Source organism: Lucilia cuprina, chromosome 3, assembly GCF_022045245.1.
Source record: "Lucilia cuprina isolate Lc7/37 chromosome 3, ASM2204524v1, whole genome shotgun sequence".
NCBI classification, from domain to species: Eukaryota; Metazoa; Arthropoda; class Insecta; order Diptera; family Calliphoridae; genus Lucilia; species Lucilia cuprina.
This window is the reverse complement of record NC_060951.1, coordinates 18,432,208-18,448,276: the sequence shown is the minus strand read 5'-3', so window position 1 is coordinate 18,448,276 and position 16,069 is coordinate 18,432,208. Positions and strand designations below refer to the sequence as shown.

Sequence of the window (16,069 nt, the reverse complement as noted above, 5' to 3'; positions counted from 1 at the left end):
ATCAAGGCTTGTATAAAACATAGTTGTGCCGCTTTTTATCGATATAATAATATTTAACATAATTATGAGCCCAGAAGCCCTTTTCGGAGGGTTCTATTGTATGGTGGCTAGGTAAAATAATGGACCGATTTTATTTATGATGGCTTCATTACATATTGCGTTTAGACGATCCCATCCGTACTATTTTCTACAAAATTTTGACACATCATATTACACACTAGCTGTGTGATTATGCAAAGCCGGCTTTAAAGGCTGTCCCCTTGAACATTATTTTATTTAAAGAGTATGGAGTGGTCAAAATTATTCATACTTTACAACTCCACCGAGGTTGTAAAGTCAAATTATGAAAGTAATATGCAGTAAGTTGAACAAACATGTATTTTTGACATATTTAGTCTAATAACAATAATCATTGCTATTCCCACTAGCTGAACTCACAGAAGTTAGAGGTGAACTACAAGAGTTCTCGAAACCTGTATTAAATATGGAATAAATTTGCTAATAGGTTTATGTTTTTTTCTTACTGATGATAACGATTTTCAGCAGTTGTATTTTGTTTGACTAATGTGTTACAGTCGCTGCTGATGCTGTTCATGCTTCTGACTATGATGGCTAACACTGAGTCGTGGTGTTGTGCCAAGGCAAAAGTACTTGACACAAATAAAAAAATTAACATTCCAAATGCTAGAGATGATGAAGACACATGAACGAAGAAATCCTGCCAGTCACTACTAGTTACTCAACGTTGGATGGATTGAACTGGTGTTCAAATATTTGTAAATATTTCAAAATAAAATGTGAATGGTTTCATGCTGTTAACAAATAAAAGTTTATACCATATAAAAGTACACACTACATATTTTCAGTTATACCACTTTTGACTGCAATTATTATGATAATAATGTTCGGAAAAAGACCCTATATGCGTCTAGTTCCTATTAAGTAAATTCGTTATTACGTTCGAGTATACTCCAAATAAATAAATAAATAAATAAATAAATAAATAAATTTTCAGATGGAAAGAAAAAAATAAGTGGTCGTGTAAGTAAAACTGACCATACCACAGTGAAATGGTCCATCTGGTGGATCTTTAATGATATCTTTATAAATAGTGATCTGATCTATTAGAAATGTTCCGTGAAATTATAGCCAAGGACATGGTGTGTAAAGAAAAATATTTTGGGACATGCTACTTTCGTACAAGGTGCGCCATATTGTTGAATCGGTCACCCTCGTTAGTTTATATATTTAACAGTAGTAAAATTTTTTTGATTTTTGTAATCCATTCGAACACTTTTTGAAAACGACATCATCCACATATAAACATATTTTGAGATATATTTATTGATATTTGAACTTATACCCTACAGTTAGCATGTACAGAAAGTGGGTTTGTGCTGACCTTAAAATATACAAATCGACTCAGAATAATTTTCTGAGTCGATTTAGCTAAGTCCGTCCGTCTGTCTGTCCATCCATGTAAACCAATTTTGGTGATTATTCAATGAAATTTGGCACATGGTACCGTAAACGAAGCATATTGAAAATGGTTAACATCGGATTATTATTACAGCTAGCCCCTATACAACTGAAACGCCGAATAGAGCTTGTAAAACTTGTCATCAAACTAAATGTCGCAATTTTGGAGATAATTCAACGAAATTTTGCAAATGATCTTTTCTGGTACCGTAGACGAAGCCTAATGAAATAAGTTAACAATGGCCACTTATTTCAGCTAGGCCCCATACAACTGAACCCGCCAAATAGGGATTTTAAGTTCATAATTATGTTTAATATACTCGTATCTCGATAAAAAGCTGCAAAACTAAGTTCTATACTAGCCTTGATGACTCTCATGAAGTTTATAATTATAGGGCCTCATATGACCCTAGTCCCTATGAAAAAACCCCATCAAAATGTCACTTAAACATCCACATATAAACATAAACATATCTGAGGCAAGGTACAATTCAACTTAAATGCTTTATTATGAAAACTAAATCATATTTTATTCGTATACACGAGTACCAACCAATTTTGATACTGGATCTAATATTCATAAAAAGTCGCCATAATTGGTGGTTTTGCTCTTTCCTCCTGCACAATTTCAAGTAAAAATTACTACACAAGTTTTTTTTACATGGTTTTATTTGTAAAGATACCAACAAAAATACTATAAAAAATGTTGTAAATACATTTACCTAACAATTAATAGGAAAGTTTGAAGAAATTCTGGTTCTATCTGTTTTACCATCGTTGATTTCATTGATTTTATTGTGTCCAAAAATTCCATTCAGGTACATATCTCCATTTCGTTATAAAAACATTTGCCGTACGATAAAACAAATATAAAACTTATTGCAGTTTTTACATTTAATAGACGTACTTACATAGGGATTTGCTTGCAACAGCACCTAAATTTGCATGCACTATTTATTCTCTCATTTGAAGGGATATGTTTGAAAATATCGTTTTTATGCAAAAAGTTTCAAAATTGTATTTTAATAATTTAAAAAAATAATTTTTCCAACACATGTCAAACAAAAACAAGTATGAATTTATAGTCGGACATTGCCGACCATATGATACCCTACACCAGTCAGTATGATAAAATTGTGGATTTTTTTGTATAAAGCATTTCATTTCTTTTATTGTGGAATATTTTTACTTATTGTTGACATAAAAAGAGATTTTCTACAAGAGGGCTCATAGGGGAGAAGGGGTAAATATGGGCCTATCCTTATAAATTTTTGTAGATGAATTTACGTCTACATCAAAGTCATTTATGTAGATTTTAATCGTTTTATTAGTAATTATAAGTTAATTTTGACCTACAAGTCATTCTCTGAAGGGGAGTTTGTATGGGGCTAGGGTCAAATGAGACCCGATCACTATAAAAATTAGTATTGTCATTTATTCTTCTATAAAACTAATTTTTGTTGAATTTTGTTGACATTATAATACATTTAACGTAATTGTGACCCTATATGCCCGATTGGGGGGTGCGGTTGTATGGGGGCTAGGAGATATAAAGGACCCATTTCAACCATTTTCAATAGCGTTCGTCCTTGAACCAAAAAAAGAGTATGTGCCAAATTTCATCAAATTATATGGAAAATTTCTACTTGTAGCGTGCGCACAAGGTTTACATTGACACACAGATAGACGGACGGACAGACGGACATAGCTAAATCGACTCAGAAAGTGATTCTGAGGCGATTGGTACACTTTAGGATCAATACTAGGCTCAATATTTTTGGGTGTTACAAATTTCACCACAAACGCATAATACCCTCCCCACTATAGTGGTGTAGGGTATAATCAGCCTACAAGAGGCGCCATTCTACACGCAGAGAAAAAACATGGTTCAGCATGGTTAGGACAACGAAATTAAATGTTTTGTAACAATATTTTGTTGTCATAAACAAAGATTTGCTATTTTTATTGATTTTCATCAATATTTTAGTTACTGAAAACATTTATATGTTTATGACAATTATAAATTTGGGAATGATTCTCTAAAAAATAATTATTTTTACAACAAATAAATAATGATAATTATGTAAACATATTATATTATTTAGAACCATTTAAACTATCAAATAACCATTAAATAGTAGGATTTTACACGTTTATCGATATAACGTTTAAAATATAAGTAAAATACGTTTACTATTAAAAATATTTTGGTATCGCCATTTTTATATCAGTTGTATGGTTTATCTGTACTAGATCGGATTAAATAAATTGTTAAACAAACGCAGTGTTAAAATAATTTTGAAAAATTAATAATATCTAAAAATATAATAGGAATCAATAGAAATATAAAATACAAAAAATTAATAATTAAAAAAAATTATATTGTATTTATGTTGGCATGAAAGTGTGGATATATATTTTTTATGGGAATACCAGTGCTTGGAAGTTTTGTGTTTGTTTAAAAGAAAATTAACAAATAATTACATTTTACGCCGAGCACATTAGATTAACCATATTTCGTTTCATATGTAACCATAATATGGGTATTTGAAGACATGTAACTACTTGTAACCATAATATGGTTACTTGAAACAATAATGTGATTACTTAAAGCCATTATATGATTACATGAAACCATAAGTGGTTGCTTGAAACTACAATATGATGCTACAATATCACATTATGATTAATAAAACTATATTATGATGAAATATTCGGACTATATTTAATCATAATATGATAGGTTACTATATTAATAATGATCATAATATGATATTTTTTGATAACAGCTCAACTTTTATACTTTTTCTTATCCATAACTATTTGGTTATGAACAACATTTATTTTTTATGTTGCCTAAAACAGTTATTGTATAACTTTTAATTATATTTTTTAAAAAAGGGAAATTTTTTTGGTTTCTAAAATTTTAATAACAGTTATTTTAGATCCTTGTTCGAAGTATTTACATATTTATTTAAACTTTTTAAAATTAAAAATTTGAATCTGAACATTCATCACTCACTGAATTATTACAAAAATCATTAAGTCTTTATTTGTATGTGACCGTGGTGTTTTTCTAGTGTGGGATAAACGAAGTTTTCTCAACATTTAGTCTCTTTATTGCGTATTTCATGCTTTTTATTTTTAATTTTTAACACAAATTAGATCCATTTATAATATCTGTCTATACAAGATATATTTATATACTTATTTATAATTTAAAGTAATCCATAAGAGAATGTTTTCTATTTTAATAAAATAAATATTAATTTGTGGCCCTACCTAATAAATGAAAAAACATGCTAATATATAATCCATCAAAATTAGAAAAATTTAAAACTTTTGTGATAAGGAGTGAGATCGAAAAATTCTTAACACACGCACAGTGGTATAGGAAAAAAAAAAGAGGGAAATAATTCGGTAACTTCTAAACGGTTAATCCGATTTTAATGAAATTTGGTATGCACAAAGAGGAGGTGTTGTTTAGGTTTTGAATTTGGACCTTATAGGCCAACCAGGGGCCCGGCGGGGGGTCCTCAAATTAGGACACCTCGGCTATGTTAAATTTTTAAAACGATCCTATTTCTTCATTTGAGTTCCGATTTAAAAAAAATATTCGTATATAGAATCTCCTCATCGAGCACTATAAAAAATGTCGCCATAGCAGTAAATTATCTCTTATAGTTTAGGAGATATTCGCATTTGAAAATTAAAATTTTAAAATTTTTACCGTTCTTACTTTAGTTTTTTGATAATAGCGGGTCCAAATATTCCCGATTTTCGCCATTTCTTTTTTTATTCGCTTAACAACAAGTTTATATATCAAGCAGTGAAAGAATTATGTAAAAATCATGACTGAGTCCAAAGTTATAGGCATTTTGATTTAAAAAATTAAAAAAAGACGATTTTTTGCCATTTTTTGGGGAAAAAGTATCTTTTTCTTTTTAAGTTATCTAAAAAGTTTCTAAGAAGATGTATATAGAATTTATACTTTTTGAAAAGCTGACTTTACATAAAATACGATAAATGAAACAAAACCTAAAAATTTTTGATACCGAGGGGACCAGATCCATCCAAAAAACCCTATTTTTTATATAAAATTCAATTTTGAGCAAAAATTCTCAAATCGCATAGTCGATATCAAATTATAGTGACCTGTTTTATATGACCCAATATGTTCTTAATCATTTTGTAACGGGTTTCGATAACCCCGCCCCTGGTATGGATATGATAGGCAAAAAACCAAAAAATCCCATTTTTGGGATTTTTTAAAACTTTTTTGGGAATTCCGGGATTTCTAATAAGAAAATTTGAAATTTTTATTTAATTTTGGATTTTGAGTAAAAAAATCTACCTAACTGTAAAATTTCATCAAAAAATATTCATAAATAAAATTTTTATTGCAATTTGAAAAATTTGTATCTTCGCAAAAACTGAATAAAAAACATTTTTTAATTTTTTTTAAAAAAGTATTCCGCGAATTTTTTAATTTTCAAAAATTATATACAGTTTTGAAAAATAGACAAAATTACCTTTCCATTGATATATAACATGCCTACCTAATGTTTTTTAAGTGACAAATTAATTAGGGAAAACTCAACATCTTTTAGAGAATTTACCTAGTACTATTATTTTCATCCATACATTTGTTAGGCATGTTTTACTACCTAAATTTTTATGAATTTTTACAGCCACTTTTTACGATTAATCTTTTATTCTTTATCCCTAAAAAAATTAACAAGTATTTATTTTATATAAAAATAGTCTTTATTTATTTTTTTATAAATTAATATAATTTTGTAAAATAATCGGTATCACAGTAGTCCATATCTAAAAGATAAAGTAAATCTTTAAATTCATGAATATTTTCAAATGCTAACGTTTTGTAGCAAATCCAACGTTTCCTTATAGTAGATAAAACAGGATCAGAAGATAGAATCAGATTATTAAAAATATCTTCATTTTGAGACTGCCTAGAACACTTCCTTGAGCTAAACTGATGAATATGCTTAAAGTCTCTATTCCTCGATTCTTGGGGTTCTTCTGTAAGCTCTCCTAAAGGCAGAATATTATGTTCTATGATGACCTTTCCATGACATAATATCTTGTGAACTGTAGGTGTCATTTCTTTCCAGGGATATAATTCCAAAAGTAATTTAGAAACTTTTGTAGAATACTCTCCAAATTTTGTTGCGTTCACTTTATGCTTGCTATTTATCGCCATTAGAATAATATTGACCTTTTGCAGTAAATCCATACTAATTCCGGTTATTTCGGAAGTAGTTTCAAAATGTTTAAAAAAACGTCTAGCGGTATTACCATCGTTTATGCTTCCATATCCTGTGAGTGGTTTATCAATATTTAATCCCATCCGCTTTTTAAATTCCTCTTGAATTCTTCGTTTCTCACTGGCTCTCATTTCCATTAACTCCTTATTGTTATTTGCACTTTTGTTTGCATTTTCCGGTATGCTTCTGTACTTTAAATCATATGCTAAATGTAGAAAATGTTCCAGAAATCGTATGCGAGCATGTAGGGGGGATATTCCAAATTGTAATGTTTCCTCATTTATTGATCTTTGCTTGGAAATATTCGAAAATTCTGATTTTTTATCACCACATATGTAGCAGTACCAAGTAGATGATGTTTCTGTAATGGCATTTCCAACTTTCCCATCAATCATTGTAAGTTTCAAATCATAGGACATGTTAAACGAATAATTTTCTATTTCGATTGTTATAGGTTCCAAGTTTTTAATTTCTGCTTCAATACGATTTATCAAATCTTGCGTTGTTGTTTTGGATTCCTTTATATACTCAAAGCTTATTGGCCTACAAAAAGCTTTGGATCCTGGAGTCGAATTCTTCCAAATATCATCGAAACTGGTTGATGGAGAATCGCTGTCAGCATACTTTCGAATTCTTAATGGAACTAGCGATGCCATAAATACACTTTTATACTCGGAAGATGATTCACTTGTGTTGATTTGTTTATATTCCGAGAGTGCTGATAATCCATCACATCCCCACTTACAAATGAGTTGAAGATCACAAGAATTTATTTTTTTTAGTTGGTCTGAAGAAAAGTCAGAAGCAATCCTTAAAGCAGTATTTTCGAGTAGAGCGCCGAGTCCAATAACAGCCTTCCGATCAGTTATTTCAATAGGAGGTGGTATAATGCTTTTCTTCTTTTCATTTATTTTGTCATATGATGGTAAAACATCCACTCCTTTTTCAGATAGCGCCTTTCTTAACGTTATGTAGTTATCACGACTTAATCCCAGCTGCAACATAAGCGCAATAGCTTCTTCCTCAGTGAACGTTGTATCAGATGATGGTGTGGGTATACTCTTTGCAATTCTTTTCAGTCGTCTTGGTGATGCGGTTGGAAGAATATTTGCAATTTTTATGGCATCCAAAGGCTGTTTTTCTTTTCTTAACATTGCTTTAAAAGTGTCCGAAACTTCTTCGTTAGATAAGGTTTCTAGTGAAGTTGATAACCTTTTCCTCTTAGATTTTGAGCTCAAATCCTCATACTGCTTACAGGGAGCACCAACAGTTGATACGCAAATAGCAACTTCTACACATTCATCCAGCCAATCAGAAAATTTCGATCGAAATTTAGCAATGGAATATCGAACACTCTTCAGTTTTATATCAACTGATTTTATAAAATTTTCAATTTTACATATATCAGTTTTATCCACTTTATTTTAATGTGCAGTTTCAATATATTTCAATAAGAAGTTCACTTAATCTTGAAAAGGAGCTGAAGAGTGTTCAAATAAAATGGAGCACAAATCATTTTTTTTAGTACGATCGCCATGGTTAGAAAATTACAAATAATTACAAACAGATATAAACCTGTCTTATATATTAATTACAGGTACTTAAATTAAATTATTTTTTAAAGGGTTATGATATTCTACCTAATAAGTCTAACGTATCCTTATGTAATGAATTTTTCCTCAATAGGTCACTTTAATAAGCTACCTATTAAAGTGACCTATAGGGGTAAAAATCATTACAGTTTAAAAAATAATTCATGAAAATTTTTTAATATATGTAACAAATTTAAGAGTTAACGTTATGGATGAAAATAATAGTGCTAGGTAAATTTTCTAAAAGATGTTGAGTTTTCCTTAATAATTTGTCACTTAAAAAACATTAGGTAGGCATGTTATATATCAATGGAAAGGTAATTTTGTCTATTTTTCAAAACTGTATATAATTTTTGAAAATTAAAAAATTCGCGGAATTCAGTTTTTGCGAAGATACAAATTTTTCAAATTGCAATAAAAATTTTATTTATGAATATTTTTTGATGAAATTTTACAGTTAGGTAGATTTTTTACTCAAAATCTAAAATTAAATAAAAAGTTCGAATTTTCTTATTAGAAATCCCGGAATTCCCAAAAAAGTTTTAAAAAATCCCAAAAATGGGATTTTTTGGTTTTTTTGCCTATTATATCCATACCAGGGGCGGGGTTATCGAAACCCGTTACAAAATGATTAAGAACATATTGGGTCATATAAAACAGGTCACTATAATTTGATATCGACTATGCGATTTGAGAATTTTTGCTCAAAATTGAATTTTCTATAAAAAAATAGGGTTTTTTGGATGGACCTGGTCCCCTCGGTATCAAAAATTTTTAGGTTTTGTTTCATTTATCGTATTTTATGTAAAGTCAGCTTTTCAAAAAGTATAAATTCTATATACATCTTCTTAGAAACTTTTTAGATAACTTAAAAAGAAAAAGATACTTTTTTCCCAAAAAAATGGCAAAAATCGCCTTTTTTTAATTTTTTAAATTAAAATGCCTATAACTTTGGACTCAGTCATGATTTTTACATAATTCTTTCACTGCTTGATATATAAACTTGTTGTTAAGCGAATAAGAAAAGAAAATATTTGGACCCGCTATTATCAAAAAACTAAAGTAAGAACGGTAAAAATTTTAAAATTTTAATTCTCAAATGCGAATATCTCCTAAACTATAAGAGATAATTTACTGCTATGACGACATTTTTTATAGTGCTCGATGAGGAGATTCTATATACGAAATTTTTTTAAATCGGAACTCAAATGAAGAAATAGGATCGTTTTAAAAATTTAACATAGCCGAGGTGTCCTAATTTGAGGACCCCCCGCCGGGCCCCTGGTTGGCCTATAAGGTCCAAATTCAAAACCTAAACTCGACAACACCTCCTCCTTGTGCATACCAAATTTCATTAAAATCGGATTAACCGTTTAGAAGTTACCGAATTATTTCCCTCTTTTTTTTTTCCTATACCACTGTGACACGTTTTTCATTACATTTTTCAACCAAAGTATTATTTGATTTTTTTTTTTTTTGATCAAGTTACCTTTGAAAAATATGTCAGTTATTATGTGTAATGTCAATTATATTATTTTTTTCGTTAATCTGATTAAAATGAGTGACCAGAAAAAAGTACGTACTGAAATTATTAAATATTTTCAACTAAACCCAACTTGGTCTTACAAAAAGTTGGCCAAGCATACAAAGGTCTGCCGTCAGACTGTTTCCAATGTTATTAAACAGTACATATATGTATGTTAAGAATTTTTCGATCTCACTCCTTAAATAAATCATATTCACACTTAAGTGGCTCTTACAAAACTTAAAGTTTTAAATCTTATATTTTCTGAGACCTGGTTCACACTAGGAAACTTTTTTGGGAAACTTTTTATTTTTCTGTGTGAGAGAAAGAGTAAGAAATATCAACCATCTCTTTCTCTCACACACAAAATCAAAAGTTTCTCAACAAAAGTTTCCCAGTGTGAACCAGGTCAAACTGCAATGTTTAACACATTGTTTCTACAGCTTAATTGCAATTGGTGTTGTCAGAGAATCAACAAATTATCTCATGTTTGGTTTCTTTTATTATTTGGATATCCCGATTTAGAATTCAATGCTTTATCGAATAAAAAATAAAATAACATTGTTAAAGTAATTTTTTAAATAAAAAGTTGTTTCGGTAATATTTTAATTTTGCATAAATTAGATTTTAACCACTCACTCTTTTAGCATATTATTATGTATGTATATGAAAATGATAAATCCTTTAAAATGTTAAATTAAAATATTATTCAAAATTATACATTTTTAAATTTCCCTATTTTCAATATTGTTCTTTTGTTTAAAAAAATTACTTTGAAATTCATCTTAATAATAACAATTACATGGGTTTATTTTTTTACTTTGCGGAAATTTAAAAACAACTCCATTTGCTCACGATCTTACAGCCATGATAATCAAGTAATCGTAATTGAGCGGATCTTGCCACTACGTACCCATGATTGAATTTATAACATATTTACTTATATGTAGCTATTTACATATATTTATGTATGTACATGTATACTTATAGGTATATACATTCGTACATTAGACACAAATTTGAAGTTAACATATCATTTGACATAAGCATTTGTTGAGTTGAGATTAGGGATACCAAACGGGAATTCCCGATTCCCGAAAATCCTGTGATTTTCGTGATTTGAAAGTACCGAAAACCGAGAATTTGAAAAATGAAAAAAGTTTAAGTGTTTTTCCGCTAAATTTATACATTATAAAATATTAAATAAGAGAATTTTATTTCATTAAAAAATAAGCAGGATCATAAAATTATAAACATTTCGGCCTTTTTTTAAATCTAGAAAGCAATGTATTTAAAGAACTATTTTATTATTATTAGTACTTTGAATTAATTTGTTTTCCAAAAATTTCACAAAATACTTATGGGAAAGCTTTCTGTATTAGTAAACACATACTTAATGTATTCTTATTGTAATATCAAATAAAAAATATTATTTTTGTCGGTAAATTATTAAGATTTGTTGAAAATTTATTTATATTTTTCGGGATTTAAAAATCCCGGGATCCCGATATAGGGATATCCCGGGACTTTTAAAAATTAGGTCGATTGGCATCATCTACTGAGTTCATCAACTAAATTATAACTATAAGTTAATTTTCCCAGCAGATTGTTGGATTTGTCTTGTACTAGATTGAAAAATCTCAATTTTAATTAATATTTAGTAATTTATAATAAAAAGCAATGTAGTATTTACAAAATATAATCAAATATTATTGAAATTTTAAAGAATTTTGTTCAATAATAATTTTGTTTAATCAATTATTTTGTCAAATTTTGTACGAATCTATACATTATTAACATACTATAATTAGATTCAAATTTTCTGAAAAAGAAAATAAATGTTAAAATTTTGCAAGATATACGAAATAATATTGAAATCTTAAAAGGGACATTTATTCCTTCATACCATCGCAAAACAATAATGTTTAAAAACGGCAAACGAAGTTTTATTAAGGAAATACAACATCTTTTATTTTCTCCAAACAAATAGGACGACCATAATTAACATACATAAGAGGAACATACACATTGACGATTTTTAATCAATGAACAAATTATACAAGTAAAAACGATGATAAAACTTTTTACACGATTTTCACTAATACCAGTGCTATTAAATAGGATGATCGTATCATCATAAATATACAATTCTGCAATTTTTCAGAAATTGCGAATATTGGCCGTTCCTGTCTCATGTTAACATTTTGTTAAATATATTCGTATTAACGAATATGTAAGTTTTTATCCTCATTAGATAGCGTAAAGAAAATTTGGGGCATTTTAAGAAAATTTCTATGTTACTTATAAACAATTAAGAATGGAATAAAATAGTAAAGAAATCAGGTCGATACCTCTCACATATTGTAGAAACCTTTGATTTTTCAAAGGATTTCGGAGAAAACTATTTTTTGTTTAAAATGAAATCAAACAAATTTAAATTAATCCTTAAACGTATATACAGTGCCTCTCATAAGTATTCGAATTTAGGTAAACTATGAAAAGAGACCAAATTTAATAATATATTTTGTGTGCAAAAAAATAAATCAATTTGTTATATTGTCTAGAAAGCCCTTAGAGTAGAAATGCAAACCTGCGGATGTGGTTGCGTTTTCTGCTTCCCAGAGAAAATGTAAATTAAATGGAGTGTGGCTACGGTTGCGGATTTTGTAGCCATTTTATTGTTTTTTGTTTTTGTATTTCATAGTTTATTTATTCACCACATGGTTTTTGTTCATTAAAAGTATGAATGGCATGGCAACTTTAAATGTAAATGAGAAAAAATCCGTAAACAAATTAGAATAAATTTTAATTTGGTGCGGATTTCTTCAACGATTTAAGTTGTCAAAACTCAATATAAAAAAATATCCGTGTCCGCAGCCGCAATATTGTATTTCTACCCATAGGTTTGATATCACGCTTTTTAAAACTTGAAAATTTTACATTTACTTAATACCCCATTTACACATACACGAAATCTAGTAGATTTCATTTAAAATCTTTTTTTAAAATCTAGATCGTTTACACTTACTATTTTTGGCATTTAGGAAGATTTCTCTTTTTCTAATATTTCTTGAAATTGTGTTTGATATAAAAAATAAGGAAAAATTGAATATTTATTAATATTTTATTTATAATAAAAAACAGATATTGAAATATAACATTACCTTTTATTTGCAATAAAGTTTTCATTCATGTTTTTCAATTTATTAAAATTTTGTTGACATTTTAATTATTGTTTCCTCTTTTTGTTTTTTTCTTTTTTCTTGTACAGCGTCGTATTTTTAAGTATTATTTAGGAATAAACAGAGTTGCATCACTTAATACTATTAAATTTTGAGTAGATTTTGACGAAATCTAGTTACGAAGTAGATTTATTTTGTATGGGAAATCTAGTTAAAATCAACTATATTTCACTCGAAATGTCATAAGTACTAGATTTTGTGTATGTGTAAATGGGGTATAAATTAAATTAGGTTTTTTTTTAAAAAAAAGTACATAAAATTGCCTCACAAAAGTATACGAATTTTTCTTGTATTTCATATTTGATTATATTATACGAAACACAAATTTTAGAATCGAATGGTTCTTATCATATAGTAGTATATAGGCGAAACCATATAGTAGTATATATAGGTGAAACTGAAGCGGTTTTCAAAAAAAAATTTATTCTCTTCACACAGACGAGCTCTGAGAGAATAAAACAAACTTATGAGAACTAAATGCACGCACTAAACTTCAAAATTTCTTAGCAAAATTGCGGGGATATTAGCACTTATTAATTTTTCTTATCACTTAAACTTAATGTTTATTATTTTTTTTCAATACTTTTCATTTATTTAAAATACCGAAAATAATTTATAGTTTACAAACAAAAAAAATATACATATTTTTTTATTTTTTGACATTTCATTTTAATTAAAACTGAAAAAATTAAAAGTTGTACATTTTAGTATTGAAAATTAAAAAAGTATTTCACATACTTTTTTTCATTTTGCATTAGTGCAGAAAAAATAACAAAAAGACGTGTTTATACAGTGGACGTCCACTAGTACGAATTACATTTTGTCAGGCCCTTTCGTAGTACCGAAAAATTCGTATTATTGAACAACGCATTTTTATGTTCCAATTCAATAATTAATATTCAAATTTTATTAATATATATTTGTTTAAAAAGTAAATAACGAAAAAGATATAATTATTTTGTATTATTTGGAATTCAGTTTTTGTACTTAAACAGGCAGAAAATAGCATACTAATGTATGTACATATACGTATAACAAAAAATAATTTACTTATTTAAAAGGTCCGAAATTAAACATTGACGTTTATTACTTTTTAAACTGATTTCTACAGCCTTTTCATGGAGACTTCTCAGTAATAGTATTTTCGACGTTTCAATGTTGTTCTCAACAGCCCATTTAATACATGTGTCAAATCAGTTTATTATTGTCAGGAACTAATAAAATATTATCCTCATCGACATCATCATCAAATTCAATTTCTTCACTTGGATCATCAAGATTCCATTCAAATAAATCATGAAAATCAAATTGTGAATTTGGAAAGTTTGCATGTAGTAAATCGTTCGTTTTAGAAATTGCTCTTATCTCCTCACTGTCACGCACTACTGATCATGTCACGCACTGGAATATCATCCTCGTCCTCAAAATTGTCATCGCCCAAAATTTGTTTCCAACATTTCTTTATGGAGTCATTGGATACTTTTTCCCAGGCTAAGGCAACCAATGAAACGGCTTCAAATAAAGTGGTTTGTTTGAGGGACGTTTCTAAATTTTCGTTGGAAGATACAATTTTTGACAGTAAACTGTTACGATAATGCAGTTTTAAGAGCCTAATTGCATTCTGGTCCATGGGCTGTATTAGTGGAGTTACATTGGGGGGCATATACATTACCCAAATCTGTCCATCTTTAGTATCATGAACCAGTTCATCTGCCGGTGGATGACTTGGAGCGTTATCTAATATTAGAAGAGCTTTAATTGGCAGTTTCTTTTCTCTTAAAAATGTCTCTACCTGTAAATAAATTCTGAATTTTATTAAATCATTAATAACAATTAAACAATTAACTAAAACTTACTTCTGGAATAAATTTATCAAAATACCATTTTTTGAACAGAGCTGAATTCATCCAAGCAGATTTAGAGTTTTCGTACTCAATAGGAAGAATTCTGTTCCGAAAAGATCTCGGTTTTTTAGCCTTTCCTATTATAAAAAGTTAAATTTTTTTAGTTCCAGCAGCATTTACACACACTAAAAATGTCAATCTCTTCTTTGACAATTTTCTACCAGGAGCAGATTTTTCTTCACTGTGAACATATGTTTTCTTTGGCAACATTTTCCAGTAGATTCGTCCGCATTAAAAATTGCCCCGTTTGATAATCCATGCTCCATAATCGTAGTCACTAATTTATTAACGAATGGCGCAACAAGTTCTTTAGAAGAAGATAATTTCTCACCAGACTCTTTTAACAATCGTATTCCATAACGCTTTTTAAATTTTGTTAGCCAACCATCACTGGCACAAAACTGACCATTATAGAATTTTTTGTGCAGCTCCAAAGCTTTGAATTTTAATTGTTCTCCACCAACTGTGATATGGAATTTTCTTTGTGCTTAAAACCACTCGTTAAGTGCATCCTCTATTTTTTTAAATTCACCACTTGTAAGTCTATACCGATTTTTTGTTTAAAGATTGTACATATAGTGGATTTGGATAATCCATATTTATTTGAAATTTCAAACAACGATGTTTTATTTTCGTGGTCTGCTATAATTTTTAATTTATCTTGTAAAGAAATTGTCTTTTTTTTAAATCGTTTTACTTGCAACATTTTGACAGTTAAAACATAAAACACTTTTAAAAATAAAAAAAACTTCACAATAACTCCGCTAAACGTGGATGACCGCGAAAGAATGAAGTAAAAACATAACAAAAACTTCATTCATACGTAAATAAAACAAAAATTCTTATAACAAACTATCATTCGCACTATCGAATAGCAAAATGCCTATTTATTCGTACTATAGAGTAGTCAATGCAAAAAATTAGCCATTCGTATTATTGGAAATTCGTAATAAAGAGTGTTCGTATTACTGGACGTCCACTGTAATATGTTTTGAGATTCAAAAAAAAAAAAAAATAAGTAAATAATATTATCATTCAC

At 28.7% G+C, this 16,069-nt stretch overlaps 1 protein-coding gene across 1 annotated transcript; it reads right to left on the bottom strand.

The window, feature by feature from the left end:
• Positions 1-14,501: 14,501 nt before the first annotated feature.
• LOC111685107 (jerky protein homolog-like) lies at positions 14,502-15,240 on the bottom strand. The gene is given in 2 exon segments (XM_046947007.1): positions 14,502-14,918; positions 14,983-15,240. Coding segments are annotated over 2 exon segments (675 nt in total).
• Between the last annotated feature and the right edge of the window lie 829 nt (positions 15,241-16,069).